The 18,547-nt window shown below is 39.3% G+C and overlaps 1 protein-coding gene across 1 annotated transcript in view; it reads left to right on the plus strand.

The window, feature by feature from the left end:
* Positions 1–14,013: 14,013 nt before the first annotated feature.
* The window catches only part of LOC141289544 (class I histocompatibility antigen, F10 alpha chain-like), a 30,934-nt gene continuing 26,400 nt past the window's right edge, over positions 14,014–18,547 (plus strand). The window contains exon 1 of the mRNA XM_073821659.1: positions 14,014–14,192. Within this exon, the coding sequence (XP_073677760.1) occupies positions 14,138–14,192 (55 nt within the window). The 5' untranslated portion in view covers positions 14,014–14,137. The remainder of the gene's footprint in view (positions 14,193–18,547) is intronic.

Consider the following 18,547-nt stretch of genomic DNA (forward strand, 5'->3'; position numbering starts at 1 on the left):
AAAAATACACCTGTACAGTGTATTTTTAACTATTGCTACTGTTAAGACCACTTGGCTCGTACAGTGATTGTAACATAAAAGGGAGCCCACACCGATCGCTACATTTAACAAAGAATGTTTATTAAATAAATAAATATGAATCAGTAAATGTAATGGTTAACCAACAGTGTGTTCATCAGTAGAATGAAACGCGTGGTGAGTGGAGGCAAGTGCGAGGAGCTAGGCTGCACCAGCCGCACTGACTGAACAAGAGTGAGCGAGAGATAGAGCCACCCCGGAAGGCCTCTTTTAAAAGGTCATCAATTAACCTTCACGGCCAGGTTACAGCTCCACTTGTAGGAATAAGACAGACAGATGGCATCTATTAAACACAGACAAACGACAAAACCCATTTTAATGGGACTCTAAAATAAATCAAGCTCCCAATAGCCATAACAACATTATACAGAAAATTAATAAACAAATTGAACTAAAATTCACACACAGGAAAGACTAATTCATTCATACCACCATCCCCAAGTGCACCTCATTCATACCAGGGCAACTAGACCAACAGTGACCATTCTCACCCACTCCATCTTTACCACATTCTGCAACCAGCAAATCCATGGAAAGCTATTTAAGGCAAGCAGAACAGACACAGATTAAGCGGGAAAAACAGACACCATTAAACTGACTCATCCGGGCACGAGAGAGTGCATCAGTTAACACACCGCGAATGTGTTGAATAACGAAACGAAAAGGTTGTAGAAATAGTGCCCAACTTAAGAGGCATTGGTTGGTGGAAATCTTTACTGACTGGAGGAAAGTGAGGGGATTTTGGTTCGAATACCACGATTGGATGTAAACCCCCACCCATATAAACCTTGAAGTGTTGAAGTGCACAAATTAGCGCCAAAGCCCCCTTGATAACAGAGTAATTAAACTGGTGTTTGTTGAATTTGCGCGAAAAATGACAAACAGGTTTTTCAACCCCATTTTCATCGCTCTGTAAAAGAACGGCACCCGGCCCAACCTGACTCACGTCAACCTGTAGCTGGAGTGGCTGATCCAATTTGGGTGCAGCCAAGACCGGCGCCAAACTCAATAACAACTTGGCATTTTGAAATGCTTGCTGACACTCGGCTGACCAAACAAACTTAGCTGTGCTCCTCAATAAATTGGTCAGTGGGGAAACGACCGTGGAAAAATTGCAGCAAAAATTACGGTAATAACTGATCAAACCCAGAAAGTGCATCAATTCTTTCTTTGTGGACGTCATGGGAAAGTTCTCTATGGCCACGACCTTTGCATTTTCTGGATGCACCTTACCTTGGCCAACCACCTTACCCAAATAAACGACAGTGGCCTGGGCAAACTCACATTTAGCAAGGTTCACAGTAAGAATTGCTGCCACCAACCACTGGAACAGTGCACGAATACATGCCAGATGATCACCCCAAGTATTGGCGTAACAGACTATGTCGTCTAAATAAATGGCACATCCCTCCAACCCGACAACTACCCTATTCATGAGACTCTGAAAGGTTGAGGGGGCGTTCTGAAGGCCAAAACTTATCCTAGAATAAGAGTACAAACCAGAAGATGTAACAAATGCAGACACCTCCTGAGCTCTCTGTGTTAGTGGTACCTGGTAATACCCCTTTAACAAATAAAATTTACTAACGTACTACGCACTACCGACCTGGTCCACACAATTCTCAATACGAGGCAATGGAAAGGAATCCGGCTTTGTCAGTGCCTTCCTATAACCTGTACAAAACCTATATGTTTGATCCAATTTTTAACCAACAAAAACGGTGATGCCCAGCTGGAATAGGACGGTTTGGCTAGGCCGTTATCAAGAAGATATTGGACACTGGCCTCCATACTTTTACGCTTCTCTAGAGGCAGTCGATAAAACCTCTGCTTAACCGGGCTAAAAAACAAAAATATAGACAAAAATTCAGAAATTAAAGACATTAACTCATCACGTTGTTCTCCACTTAAATGCCCCAACATACTATCCAGTTCAGCCAGTTCAACAAATAATTTGTCTCAGAGACTTTACGCATGATCGTAAAAGGGCCCGAGTACTTCGCTGTTAAAGGTGAACCTGGGATAAGCAGCAGCGCTACCGCCTGATCACCGGGATTAAACACCCTGGCCTCTGCTTTGCGATCATAACGCTGTTTCATTTTGAGCGAAATTAGATGTTAACTAGCCAACTTCGAAAATAAAAATAATTTACAGCGGAAACCATCAACATAATCCACCAAACTGGCAGGGTTTTTGACTGGTCTAATTCATTGTTCAAGACAGACAAAGATGTTCATACTTTGTGACCAAAAACTAAGTCATTGGGACAAAACCCTGTGCTTTCTTGAACAACCCCAAGGGCAGCCAACAAAAGCCTCTTCCCAGTCCTTCTTCATTTCAACGCAATATGCGCGTAACAGAGATTTCAAGGTTGCATGAAAACGTTCCAGCGCCCCCTAGCTTTGAGAATGATAGGCACTGGTCATCCCAAGCAAAAGGTGACCAATTGTAGAATGGGAATGGGTGTGAGAACCATCTCAGACAAAGGGGTGTCAGAACTTAATTAACATACAGACCACAGCTGTTACGACAGGAGCAACTTCATTTACATTAGGATAGTAAACTGTAATGCTATAAAATGTTCGAACTAAGGATGTTCTAGGATCATTCCGACTCCGTTGAACCCAAGGTACAACATGTACTTTGTCACTGCTATGCTGCAATAAACATCTTCATCGAGATCTTCTAAGTCCTCTTCATTTTTTCTTACATTGACGAGCCACCCAACAAGGATTTCCGAAAAAAGCAAGGAAAGGTATGAAAAGCAGTTTCTTTATTCTATGCTGTTTTTGTCAGGGAACCCCCTTGTTTAAAAAAATCTAGAAAGAAAATTTTAAGGACAGAAGAGAATTTGGTTTAGTCAGTATTAGCAGGAGGAGTTCTTAAGCCTATTCTGTACAATTCTGTTTAAATTTCTAACCGAACTGAATTAACCCGACAAAGTGTGGTGACAGAGCTGTACTTGAATTGTTGTTTCTAAAGTAATTTAAGCAAAGTGTTTAAGTTTAACGTTTCTAAAGTAACTGAAACTTGTTGTTGGTCTCTTATAATTCTGTTAGGATTCTGTAAGGGGAATTTTACAGTAAAAACACCCAAGGACCAGATATGATGAACAAAAACCAGGAGTCAAAGATTCAATCAATCGAAGTCATGTTTACTGAAGAAAATAGTTTCCAGTTTCATCAGTAGAAGTCAGCTTCAACACTCTCGATAGAGTTCGTAGGCCGCTCTGCGTACATGTTCAAAACACCAGTAACTATACTCTAACAGAGGTTGCTAATTACGTCAATACATAGATTAGGAAGATCCGGATTGGTCCAGAACCTAGATAAGTGTGAAATATTCAACACACACATAAAGTCACACACAGAGGTCTTATCTATTGTCAAGGTTGCCTAGCCAGGAAAGACTCTTTATCAGTGTGGTTTGATACACGCACACTTAACAGTTAGCCACTTAGCCACTTAACAAGTCTTAGGGATTCACATTTGATCAGTTATCAAGAACACATGTCATAGATGTCCCGATCACAGATGTCTTGGTCACAACTGCTCACGTAATCAGGAGGGTCGGGTGTCTGAGAAAAGGGAAACTTCAACAAGCACAAATCTCAATCAATGCACAATTTATTCTAACATCATGTGATTTTCTATTAAGACATCTTTTAGCCAATACTAATATTAAACAACAAATAATATTAGGAGTTAAACACTGATTTATGAGCTAGATCATCTACTAAAAATGTGTAAGAATTAATAAGGATATTAATTTGTAAAAAGGCCATGATGTCTTCCGACTTCCACTCCTTCAGTCCCCCGTTTTAGGCCAATTGTGGAGTCCAATACTCCACGTCCAGTCTACCATGTGAGGACACTACGGAAGGCGGAGGGGTGACTAATGCTCCCCTGGCGGGTCACAATCGTTTCTTCACCCCATCATGGACATGCCGGAAACTAAAAATTCCGGTCCCCATGGCAGGGGCTCTCCCACCTTCCACTCACAACAGGGCGTTGACGTTTTCTTTGGTCAATCGTTGATGTAAGCTGTTTGACAGCTTCAGCAGTCACATCTCTCCTTCCATAGGATTCACTGTCCTGTAGACATATTTAAAAACATACAAGAAACAACAACGAACCATCATCCAAATAATTAAGACAACTAGTCCTAGATATCCTCCAAGTGCGTACAAAGCATACTTTAACACTTCCACAAACTCCTCTACCGAATCTGTCACGTCCGTAAAAACGTTCCTACTGTAAATGTAACATTCACTTGGTGCTCTCTTCGTCTTAGTTTTTCTGCTAGCAATAATTTCCAAATTAAGCCTATTTAAATGCACCTAGCAGTGACATTATAGACCACCGAAGTGGTGCTAAAGCAGTTACCTTTAAGATGGTCATGTAGTTGTTCCGTTCTAGTAATGGACTTGGTATCTGCGACAAAACATCTACAAAATTTGCCCACTTATAGTCAGCCTTAACAAATGATAATTAAAAAACATCCTTATATATAAACATACTAAAATCAATCCCAACTATTGGCCAAAAGCACTGCACATTTTGTTTTTAAACTCCAAGTATTATACTTCTTCAATGGACACAATTCTTTAATTGGTCTGCTGCTTCTTACAACCCCTGTGTCACGTATCTGGTCTATCCTGTCATTATGAACTCTTGCACCACACATCATGGACTTCATTTCCCACAATCCACTGCTCTAATCACTGCATTCACCTGCTCTCACTTTACTGATTACTGGTCACAGCTGCACCTCATCACACTGTCTGCATTTAAGCCACTCACACACACAGCCACCTTGCGAAGTCTTATCGTTCCATATGGTCGTAATTCTAAGCGTTTCTCTCTGTGTTGGATTATCTGTGTATGACTCTGGACTGTGTACCCCGTTGACGATTCCTGCTTCCTGCCATTGCGACCATTGCCTGTCTATTGAACTGTTTCCCGGATTACCTACGTTGTTCCTGTTTTCTGGTGATTATTCTGGCCTGTTGACGATTCTAAATAAATGCTGCAAATGGATCCGCACGTCTCTGACTCTCCTTGTGACAGAAGACCTCGCCATTACAAGGATCCAGCAGCTTTATTCTCCAGCATCACAATATGGACCCGCATGAGTCTGTAAGCAAGATGGCCACTAGCCCAGAATCACAACACCCACATTTCACCACGGCTTGGCAAAGATTCATGTCCAGCCTAGAGGACCCACCATTACTGTCAGCACGAACAGTCGGTCTCTTACGGTCAGCACCTGCCAAAGCAGCGACCTCATATCCTGAGTCAAGCCAAAACACGACCGCACAGTCTGAGCGCCCTCCAGTGACTGCGCCGCCAGAGCGCCCTCCAGTGACCGCTCGCTCAGAGCCTGCCCTTCCAGAGACTCCGCTGGTTCCGCCCAGCCTTCCAGAGACTCCGCTGGTTCCGCCCAGCCTTCCAGAGACTCCGCTGGTTCCGCCCAGCCTTCCAGAGACTCCGCTGGTTCCGCCCAGCCTTCCAGAGACTCCGCTGGTTCAGCCCAGCCTTCCAGAGACTCCGCTGGTTCCGCCCAGCCTTCCAGAGACTCCGCGGGTTCAGCCCTGCCTTCCAGAGCCTCCGCTGGTTCCGCACAGCCTTCCAGAGACTCCGCTGGTTCCATCCAGTCGTCCTGAGATTCCTGTCTGCCCGGTTCTGGTCACGGAGCTCATGCATGGACTGTTCCCACCCACCCTCCCTGCTGCTCCAGTTCCGCCACCTCTGTCTCCTGACAGTCCCTCTGCTCACCCACATCCCACCTTCGGTGCAGAGGACTTGCCGTGGGACTGCCAGTCTTCATCGGTGTCCAGACTGAGGGATCCCTCACCATCACCTCCAGTCTCAGAGTCCTGGACTCCACCTCGGCCCTCCGACCCTGCGGCTCCACCCCGGCTCTGTGCTCCCTCGTCTCCGTTGTCGGCCGTCGGCCCACCAGCTCCTCCGGGCTCCATCGTCTCTACGGCTCCGCCCCGGTCAGTCGTCGCCCCACCTTCGCCTCTGGACTCTACTCCTCCGGCTGCGCCTCGTCACTCCGTCCTGCCGGCTCTGTGGACCTCCTCCCTCCCGTGGGCACAGCCTCGATCCTCTGTCACTCCGGCTCCGCTGCGTACCTCCGGACCTCCATCTCTGCCGGGGTCGCCAGAGCCTTGGGTTCTGCCTTGGCCCTCCGGATCCTCTGTGTCGCCCAGGACCATCGACTCTCCGGTTCCGCCTCGGGCTCCACCTCCGTCAGTCGGCCCCATGCAGAAGCCAACCCTTCCTCCGCCATGGCTTCTCCCTCCGTCGGCTCAGCCTCAGTTCGTGGTTCCAGTACCCCTACATGGACCTGGCCCTCCATCCCTCCCCCTGTTCCGCCTCCGCTCCACCACCCTCCAGGTTGTATTAGGTGGTTAGAGCGTCTGGAAGCCGCTCCTTGGGGAGGGGCTCTGTCACGTATCTGGTCTATCCTGTCATTATGAACTCTTGCACCACACATCATGGACTTCATTTCCCACAATCCACTGCTCTAATCACTGCATTCACCTGCTCTCACTTTACTGATTACTGGTCACAGCTGCACCTCATCACACTGTCTGCATTTAAGCCACTCACACACACAGCCACCTTGCGAAGTCTTATCGTTCCATATGGTCGTAATTCTAAGCGTTTCTCTCTGTGTTGGATTATCTGTGTATGACTCTGGACTGTGTACCCCGTTGACGATTCCTGCTTCCTGCCATTGCGACCATTGCCTGTCTATTGAACTGTTTCCCGGATTACCTACGTTGTTCCTGTTTTCTGGTGATTATTCTGGCCTGTTGACGATTCTAAATGCTGCAAATGGATCCGCACGTCTCTGACTCTCCTTGTGACACCCTGTGAGCACAACTGAATATGTTTCCCCTTTTATAACTACATTGGAACTAAAAGTCCTACAGTGCATGTAGTGCATTGTTGGCTGTCATTACCTTAGACACAATTGTCTTTACCTGTCTTACACAACCATAATGCCTCTTAGTTAATTTGGTAATATCTGAAAATTAACTGATTACAAGAATCACGCTTATTTATTCCATGGAAGCCAAGCTAAATTAATAAGCATTCTTAAGATAGATATCCTATTTTTACTAAAACTATTATTTATAATATATAGTGCAAGAAGAGGGATTGTAAATCCCCTCATTCATTTCCTATAATGGACCATTTTGGGGTCCAAAACAATGGCAGTCTAAAATAAACAAACCCAACATAAGTAATACCCAAATTAAGCCATTGTTAAAAATAGAAAAAGAGAATACATAATCATTATTCCACTTAAACCTAGAATAGTTCATAATTGTTACTTAACAGCCCTTCTATTAAGTTTAGTCCAAATGACATTGTCAGTATCAATGTGTATAACTTTAAATATCAGATTAACTTGTTATTGCCTTGCATATCATTATATAATGAAATTACTCAGTGATACCAAAATGCCTAATTATTGTAATTTCAATCTTCTAAATTATCATACCATATTACTGTACTCTGATTACAGTATATAATTCAGGACTTTCAGCAAATTCCCAGGGCTTTGTTTAAAGGCAATTTGGTTCTCATTGTCTTGTCAGTTAAAAATGGTTACAGGTCAAGCTACCTGATCAACGTCTTAAAAACCCTTCGTTCATATTAGTCATTTGGCAATGATCATTATAATTAATTTCTAAAACTGACAGATTTCACAATTCTGTAACCATATAACCAAATTTATTGCTCATGATGTAAACTGGCAAATATTCTTTCCTCAGTTGGTAACACTTTATAATAACTATCCGTTACAACTAGTTAATAGACCATTAATAAACTTTAATTTTAAGTTTACTAAACTAAAGTTTAAACTTTAAGTTAATAGTTTTTTAATTATTTATAACTGTGCCTTATAGATAACTATAAGATATAGGTAACTTACAAGCTGTTAGTTAACAAGTTATAAATGACTTGTTAACTGTATTTTAATGTTTATAACTATACCTAATAAATTAGTAATAGATCATGAACAAGCTGTTAGTAAATTACTTACTAAAGACTTGTTAGGTATCAGTTAATAGTTTATATATGTTATTGGGACGTTATTCTAAAGTTGCAATTATTCTTCATTTATTAATTGTTAGTAAATGAGGAATAGTTGCAACTTTAGAATAACGTCCCACTAACATACATAAGCTAATAACTAACACTTAACTAAAATATTAACTCACACTTTACAGATCAGTTGTTCATAGTTTGTTAACGATCAACTAATACCAGTATAACTCAGCCAAATAATAGACATAGATAGGCACTAAACCTTTAAAAGTAAACATGCACAGACAAATCCAAATTACACCCTGCGGCTCGTGACGATACATTGATGTCCTAAGACACGAAACGATCGGGTTTTGCAAGAAAATGAACAATATTTATATCATTTTCTTTTTACCTTTGATACGCAGCCACGTCCATCCGTTATGAGCACGAGTTTAGCATATCTATGATTCGACTCGTCACATGTGGACGTGGATCTTTTAGCTTTAAATGGGTTTGAACAACCAGGACAAGCGCAAGTAATTATTTCAGAGCTCATTTGAGTGGTTTGAGACATGGAGCATGCACATGCGTTTAGATGTTGAACAGGGTCTCATTGATGAATGTTGTGTGCCATGCATTGGTTTTCTTGATGTGCATGAAATTGTACAAATGTTGGAAGGTGGTTGGAACTAAAAAAAACGGGTTAATTGATGGAAAACAATGTTTGATGAGAATCTGTATTTGAGTAATTTTGTACATTTTCTACATATTGTAACTTTTGTTAAGGAGGTCTTTCTATGTTTAATATTACTGGTATGTGAAAATGCAGACATAATTGCATTGTTGGGAAAAGTAGCAGCTCCGTGTTCTGTGTTTTCATCTTTCATCTGTCTGATAAATTCCCTCACCAGTATTGTGGGTGCAACATGTGCACTCTTAAACATTTTTTTCAGAGATATTTTCTTTCACTCATGATGTGGAGAAGACGGTGAAGTTGTTTTGATCAAGAAAAACACAGAAAATAAGTGTTTTGTCTCATTTACATTATGTATTATATAGGATATTACTACTTTAAAATGATAGTTGTATGCTGTTTGTGCCTAAACCAGCCCAAATGTTTCTCACAGATTTGAATTGCATTGCGGTGCTGACGTGAAGGTCGCTTTTAACAGGGAAACGTAAGTATTAAGTGTTTTACCTGATTTAAAATATATTTGTGAACGTCATATTGATTTATAGTTATATTTATTTGTTGTGCACTCGTAAACTTTTTCTCAGGGAGATATTCTTTCACTCGGACAATGATGTGCTTGAAGAGTATACTCTAAGTGGGATGAGAAGAGCTTTGTTAGTACACATGCCAGATACATGGGTAAGCCACAACTGCATATTTTAAGATTATTGATCGTCATGCCAAATGTTTTGATTATTAAACAATAATAATAAAGAGTCTAATCTCCTTGCAAAAATGTATCAAATGTAAGTTTTTGGTATGTTTGCACTGTCATTTATTTATGTGCTGTCCCATTTATGTACATTCATTTTGATAGGAGTCTATCTTCAATGCAGAGAGAGATCAGTATGCAATTATGACTTTGTTTCATCATAAGAAAGAACGGCATGTACACTAATACCAGTCTGTTTTGTTCTCATTCCGAGGCCACCGTAGACACCCAGATCCAGACTGTATCCAGATCAGATGGTCACTGCAGTCCACTGGATCCAGTCCAGATGGTGGATCAGCACCTAGAGACGACCTCTACAGCCCTGAATGTCAGCGGAGACCAGGACAACAAAATGAGCCCTAGAGATAGGTTGCACCCTAGTGAACACCTCGTCAACTACACACACATTGGCACAAGACCACAGGAACCAGACAAGTCCGCAATTCAATCTGACTTTATTGCAGCCTAGTTTTAAACTGCTGGTTTTGTCAGGCCAGAGGAGAATGGAACACTATTTCAACACACTATTTACCTTTTTAACACTGTAAACCTGCTTTAACACAATCTGCATTGTAAAATGCGCTATATAAATAACGGTGACTTGACTATTGTACTTGATACTTGTCTCTGATATTTCACCTGGTAAATGGATGTGAAATTATCCTGTTTTTTAGATTTTTGTTATTTAGTTTTCCAATTTTACTGGAGCACTTTTGTGATGCTGCAAATGTGAGTGGCTATCTAGCTTGGCTAAAAGCTGCAGAGTAATACATCTCGTCATGCTGAAAACAAAGAATGAGATTACTCTCTCCAACGAGGTCCAAACTCTTAGCAAAGACTCTTGTTTAAGCTGATAAATGTAAGCATTACAAACCTTATGACATTAAAAGCACATATGGACCAAATAAGAATTTGTATTTTGTGCATTTGTATTGATTTGCCTTGACATTATGATGTTTTAATTGTTGTAAAAGCGTGTTTTTTAAATGTATTGAAAACACTGAATGTGAAGACATTTTGGTGCAGGGAAAAATATTTAAAATATTTAAATTAAATAATAAATAGATGTAACTTGTATTGTTTTGTGGGTGTATTTTATAACATATTCACATGAACACTGGTGCAGTGTTGACCAGTTAATCCATGAGTGTTAATTTTGAACACCAAACTTGCTGTTTTTTATTTTTTTATCATCCATTCTGGTGTTAAAATTTTACATTGTTACACTGTTAGGGTGTTAAAATGTTAACACTTTCAAAAGTGTTAGTTTAACACTTTACTGGTGGTATCCAAATATACACTGGCAAGTGTTAGTTTCAGAGGTGTCAAGTAACGAAGTACAAATACTTCGTTACCTTACTTAAGTAGAAATTTTGGGTATCTATACTTTACTGGAGTAATTATTTTTCAGACGACTTTTTACTTCTACTCCTTACATTTTCACGCAATTATCTGTACTTTCTACTCCTTACATTTTAAAAATAGACTCGTTACTCCTATTTTTTTTTCGGCTAGTTTTCATTCATGTCATCGTTCAAAAAAAAAAAAAAAACCTATCCAGATAAATCGCGCCATCCACACAGAGTGAATTTGGTTGTGGTTGGATGACAAGTATAATTCCGACACCCTATTGGTTTGTACGCGATCCATCACACCTGCACGTGACATGACACAAATCACGTCACACTCCTGGCCATCGGGGAGAACCGGTACATTCCCGGTGGGCCGGTGGAGTAGTGGGCCGATCGCCGAAGAGAGGCAGACCTCCCGCATATTATGCGCTATTTTAAATGACATTCGAAACTGCAAATAGCCCAAAAGTGTGAAGTGGCGGAATCAGTCACCCGCACAGCGCGATTCAAAGTGATAAATGGCGCAAGTTGAAGTTCCTTGACGCATTCAGATTTAACACAGAATTGTGTTAGGCAATTGTGTGATATGAGAACATTAAAGGTTCTGTAGGTTCTGCCGGGCTGCTGGAAACAGCTGCATGAGGAGGTAAAGTGATAAACGTCAATACATAATTACTGTCATTTTTTTATTAAAAATTTCATAGTTTATTATTATGAATTATTTAAAAAACATAACCATTGTAATTTTATTCTTGTGACGACATCTTACTAATACTAGTCAGTTAATATCTGGATTTTAAGCAATAATTTCTTTCTTTTTAAATATTAAGTTGTAATTCATTTTAATTGGAGTAAAATGTTAATTCAGTAAGAGCCTGATTAAAGATAAATATCAGTGCCTTATATAAATGAGGTGTTTACTACACATATTAAAGTTCTTAAAGGGACAGTTCACCCAAAAATAAAAATTGTCATTATTTACTCAACATCATGTAATTTCAATCCTGTATGAACTTCTTTCTTCTGTGGAACATAAAAGAAGATACTTTGAGAAATTCAAAAATTGTGTCTATAGAGTAGAAATCAAGGGTAAACGAATATGTTTGTTTACATTCTACAAAATAACTTTTGTGTTCTCCAAAAGTAAGTAATTTTTACAGAATTTATTAGCAATAAAAGTCCCGCATTCTAGCTCAAAATCAATGCTTTACTGCATGCATTTCTATGTGACAAAAATGCATTATTAATTTTATGAATTATTAATAAAAGTTGCATTTGAATTCAGTATCTACCATTATTTGATTCTGTCCTGTTTTATTCATTTATTTACTTCAATTAAAGGCCCTATAATCCAACAAAACTCACGGGGGAACTTGTGGGCTGGATGGGCTGGATTTGTCCATGGCCAAATTTTAAAATTTTAACCCCAGTCCAGCCCTACACTCCAGCAAGGATATAGCGAGTGTTCGGGTCATTACTCAAAAAAGATTATTTCTTACAAGTTATTATTTCTCTACTACTTGCTTATTTATCAAACGGGTGCTTTCTCTTCATCTTCTGCAAATGAAGCTATAGTAGGTAGTTTGATAGAAAGACGTTTTAATAAATAAACGTTTGCGATTGACAACGCGACTGACAATGTTGCGATAACAATACTTATAGGCAGCAACTAATCATCATATCTTCCGCTCCATGAAACATGTTAATGCTCAGTAGTACACATTTATGGTTCTTTAATGTATTTGCATTGTAATAAAATGTATATGCAGCTAAAACAGGTAGCCTAGTGCAGTCCAAATTTTTCAACATTAACATTTTAATATAACATAGTCACTATGGCCTTTAGAAATGTTTTTTGGGGAGGTGGGGTAGTGCACAATAGGCCCCTGTGGCGCGGCCTAAGCTTTTGTCCTTAATGGCATTTTTTTCCTTACATTACTTTTACTTTTTTACTTTAAGTAGTTTTGAAACCAGTACTTTTATACTTTTACTTGAGTAAAAAGCTTGAGTTGATACTTCAACTTCTACAAAAGTCTTTTTAAATCTTAGTATCTATACTTCTACTTGAGTAATGAATGTGAATACTTTTGACACCACTGGTTAGTTTTAACACTGAAAGAGTTAAATTCACCCTTTAAAATTTGCAGTATGTGAGGACAAGCACGAAGTGTGCTGCGTGTTTTTTCTAAAAAAAACTTCCTGTATGTAATCAATCTTTATATTGAATATCTGATATTCAAATAAAACAATGGTGATGAAAATGAATATCAGGCGATATGGTAAATATATATTCTTATTGTATAAGAGTTAAAGTTTTGAAAAAAACAAAACAAAAAAAAACTGGTCAACCAGAGGCCGCTTTTTTTATGGATGTTGTGAGAGGCTTCACTACACTGAATAAACTGCTTATATTTGAAAAATGTCCTATAGCTAACTACAAAACCAAGATGCAAATAATAAACGTCATATTGCATTACATTAAAGTAACTCACATACTTGATAGGCTAATCAACAACAACAAAAAAAAGCAAAACGATTGTATAGAATAAATTATAGGGGAACTTTTTTCTTTGATTTATTTATCTTATGTAGTTTTATTTCTTCTTTTTCTTTATTCCTTTTTTGTGTATGTTTGGAATACAGTTTCATCCTCTATAAGTGTCCGACTTGACGGCCGTCTCTACTCCTCCCCCGACTGCAAGCGCCTGCTCTCGCCAGCCGGCGGCAGGCTAGTGTAGTGCATCTCGAACGCACCTTTAGGCTTAACCCAGGTAAACAATGAATTAATTTTTTTGTTTGTTTGTTTCTAATAGCATTATAGTTTTGTCTTGTTTACAGTGTGATCAACGTTTGTATAAGCAGTACATGTGTTATGGAAGTAACACGTAGCTTTTTTAATTAGGCTATATTTTGGTAAAATGAACGAAATGACTAGAAAAAGATTCGTTAATTTTTCTGAACGACACTCAAAGATCCGAGTCGGTAAAATGATCCGAACTTTCCATCACTAAAACCGACCTGACCGACGACTCTTTACTCCTCCCCCGACTGCAAGGGGCTGATCCCGCAGCCGGAGGCAGGCTATAGTGCATCTCGAAAGCACCTAGTCACTTCACCATTTCAAGGCAACGACCGAGGCGTTTGTTAGGCCTACTTTGATTTTAAGTACGCTTTTCTGAAAGATATTGTTTCTCAGACAGACTCAAGAATGCGGCCCGTACTGCTTTTTCTCTTCGGAGCTCATCTGGCTCTTCTGGCTGCTGGTGAGTAGATTTGTTTATTTTACCAGTAGGCAATAGTTTAGCATTTGTTTTATGATTGCTTTTTAAGAGTTATTCTGTTACACGGAAACATAATCGGCCCACTTGAATTCAAAGATTCGTATTATACTAACATTTTTCATATTTGTATTTTGACGTGTTTTATATATTTTAATGTTTTAATATCCTTAATATCATACTTTCAATGTAGCCTATCCTAATCACATTTGTCTACGATGTTATATTTTGATTAGGCCTAAAATGAGTTAACCATACCACAACTACTAAAAACAACAACGATAGCTTATATATATATATATATATATATATATATATATATATATATATATATATATATATATATAAAGTAAATAATACAAATTATGCTGGGAAACAAGAGAATAGGAATGGCAGTGTGTTCCAGTATATGATAAAATAAATAAATACATAAATAAACCTATAGTGACTGTAGCTAACATATATTTTATTTGTTAGAGTTTGAAAATGTAAAACATATTCTAGACTAGAGCGTGTTAGTTTGAGGTCCTCAGATTAGTTTCATTTTTTTACCTGGGAAGCGTTTTTCTACCCGGATACCGATGACGAACTACTTGCTAGAGACCAAGGTTAATTTAGTTTTGCTTTTTTTAATTCGTTTTATTTTAGTGTAGTTTTCAAATTTGCTATAAAACTTAGTTTAGTTTTTATTAGTTTAATTAACAATTTTGTTAGTTTTAGTTTAGTTTCTATTTTGTGAACACATTTCTATTTAGTTTTTATATAGTTAAGTTTCAGTTTTAGTTTTATAGAGATTAAATAGAGAACACGATTTCCTAGCAATTCTAAACTAAGCAAAATAATGTGACACAAAATATTAATTGCTTCAGTCTATTAAAAAGTGTTTAATTCATTTGAATGAATTATTAATAATTTAATACATAATATTTAAAACAGAATATATTATACCAACTTTTTATATGAAAGTGGTTTGAATGAATAAATGATTTGCTCACAAAAACAACTGGAGGAATCTGCGTTTTTGAATCAATCTTGGTAGTCAATGACAAATACATTTTTTAAAAGTTGTTGTTTCCATCTAGTGGCGAAACAAAGCAATCGACACAAACGTTACTTGAAGCGCCAATTACTTTCAAAAATGACGTGCTCTTTGATCTCTACTACATCACAACAGTGTTTATATTAGGGTTGGGCATCTAAGGCATAACGCCGATCCGATACGCATCTCGATACAAAGTATCCGATCTGATATACTAACGATACATTTGTGACATATTGCGATGCAATTACAATACGATTCACACCCATATCACGATAAGATGCGATAATTCAGCACTAACTAATTAGATCAAGTTTATGTGATGATGTGAATGAAGATGTGGTGCCATTGAATGAGTTTGATTATTTATTGACCAAGTAAAACCAAGACTTTTTTTTTACAAATTGTTTTTTCTCTCAGAGCCTGAGTGTCTGTTTACAGTAGAGGGCCATTTTAGAACATATGGCATATTATTTAAGTATTTCAAGATGAACAGAATGTATATACAAAAAATATTTGCACTCTTTCAACAGAAAGAAGGTTTACTATTATACAACAAGAATTGTGATTTAACTTTTCAACTAAGAACATACATTTTACAAAGATATCTTTTGCCACAGAATATTCAAAACTTATTTTGAAAATTCACTGTCACTATAAACAACAGGCTAATGAAAATAGTAATAATAAAAAAAAAATCATTTTTTTAAACAGAAGGACACCTTGTGGCCTTTTAGAATAGTGTACAGTGGTCAGTCACCTTCAGTTAAAGGTTTTTCTTCAGAAATATCAACTGATCAACATGATCAGGTGAAGCAAGCTACGCTGAGCTGTAACTATGTCTCCAGCTGTGCTGAAAACTCTTTCAGCGGGTACGCTTGTTGCTGGGATGGACAGATATCTCTTTGCTAAAGCTGATAGTAGTGGAAGATCTACTTGCAGTCTCCACCACTGCAACACATCCCCATCCAAACCTAAAGTGTCCCTCTCTCTATATTTTAAGATTTCATCCTTAGCTTTCTCCCTGATGGTTTTTGCTGGTGGTCTTGCACTCAGGAAATCTGGTCCATGGCAGTCTGACATCTGGTCCATGGCAGTCCTTTTCTTCGGAGGGGCATCATCTAAAGAAGAGAGGCTGATCAGTTCTGCTAAAAATTTTCCTTTAATTTACAATCTGAAAATTACTTCACTGTATTGCATCTTCACTACATAATCTGTACACTTGTGACATTGTCTCCATTTAAACAAACCTGTCTTGTCCTCTTTGGAAGGGCTTTCGTCGTTTTCTGTTTCAGCTGTCTTCCAATGTGCCTGTTGCCTGGTCTTCATTCGGCATTGTGTCACTGACTTCTTCCTTAAAAATGCATAATATTAGAAATAAATGCATAATCATATATTTTTAGTTCTAAACTGCAATAATTATCCTATTTTAATGTTCTTACCTCTCTATTCATCTGTACCACCTCGGTTGTTATCTTCATGAATACCATATCCTTGGCATCACTGTCATCCAGAAAAGCCAGATCTTTAAAACCTGGGTCAAGTGCTGACGCACAGTGGAGAATGCCTTCAAGATATGTATAACGGCCATCAAAGTCCTGCCTGAATCTGTCTTTCATGTGGGAAATAACCTCTAGATCACTCTCATCTTGTTGGAATTGTCTCAGCAATTTGGCTTGGATTGGAGAGATAATGGAGATGGTGGGATTTTTTTCCTCACTGAGGAGTGTAGTTGCCACTTTCAGTGGTGACATTAATTTGATGATCTCTTGGATCAGTGTCATGTCATCTTCTGTCAAACTCGCCATAACCTCACGCCTCTTTATCTTCCTGGACAGCAGGGTGTTCAGTACAGCAGGCTGCTGCTCCCAGAAACGCTCCAACATGTCGATGGTACTGTTCCATCTGGTGGAAACGTCATGGATGAGCTTGTGGTTGGGAAGTAGTAACTGTGTCTGTATTTCACGCAGAACTTCAGTTGCCTTGGGGCTTTTGTGGAAAAAGGAGACAAGCTTCCTAACTTTCACCACCAGCTCAGAGACACTGTCCACCTTAAAGGCTTTTTGAGATGCCAAGTTCAATGTGTGGGCGAAGCATCTCACGTGTGGGTCCATCTTGGCACAAGCACCAGCCAGGATCATGTTTCTGGCGTTATCTGTGACTAATGCAGGGCTCTTCTCTTCGATCTTCCACTCGCGGCACACATCCTGAAGTAAAACGGCTAGATTATTCCCTGTGTGAGCCTCGTTGAACACTCTGGTCTGCAGAATGTGGTTTTTGAGAACCCACCCGTCATCTATGTAGTGTGCTGTGACCGTTACATATGATGCTGTAGTGCACGATGTCCAGCCGTCCACTGTTACAGCAACTCTTTGGGCTTTGTGCAGAGACTCCTCTATCTCTCTGCTGCATTTTTTCGTACAGAGCAGGAATCTGTTTATCGGAGAATAGCTTTCGGTTTGGTATCTTATAACGAGGCTCTAAGACATGGAGGAGGTGTTTAAAACCTTCGTTCTCCGTGACACTATAAGGCTGAATATCTTTGCAGATGAACAATGCAATAGCATCCGTTATTGCATAGAGCGCGCAGAACTGTTTGCAAGCGGGGCGTGGAAAAAAACTTTCAATGCTTTTCTCACCACTTTTGGAGCTGGAGCTGGTAGCTACAGGTGAATCAGAGCAGGAGGCAGGGGATGCAGGGACACTGGAAGATGCTTCCACAACAACACCGTGGCGCCGCTTCAAGTGCGACATGAAATTCGTCGTACTGCCCGTGTATTTTACAGATGCGCGGCACATTTTACAAATTGCATCTGTCTTGTCGAGTCGTCCATCTTTCTTATAAAATCCATAGTGTTGCCACACTTTAGATTTGAAACTCTGTGGGAATAAATTGTCACGGCGTCCTACATGGTTGCTTTGCTCCTCGCGCTACCTGACAATCAGGGCTCACCACTAGCTTCATCCGCGTACCTGATACATTGATTTGCAGTGTACACATCCGCAAATCCATTGCTAAGGCCTACTTTATGTAGGTCGATTAAATTATACTCTAAAACCAGGTTGACAACACTTGTTAATAAATAAAGAAATACATTCTATATTAAAAAGATAAGCTGGTATCTTGGAAAAACCGAATGCATCTAGCAAAAACCGATGCATCTCGATTTGTTTCCAAAATTTCATTCATCATCTGCTGCTCTACCGATGCACTCGCATGACCGCGTATCGATACATATGGTTAATCTTCCCATCCCTAGTTTATATCCAAACTATGACCTTTAATCAGAATATTGCTGTG

This window comes from Garra rufa, chromosome 17, assembly GCF_049309525.1.
Source record: "Garra rufa chromosome 17, GarRuf1.0, whole genome shotgun sequence".
Lineage (NCBI taxonomy): Eukaryota > Metazoa > Chordata > Actinopteri > Cypriniformes > Cyprinidae > Garra > Garra rufa.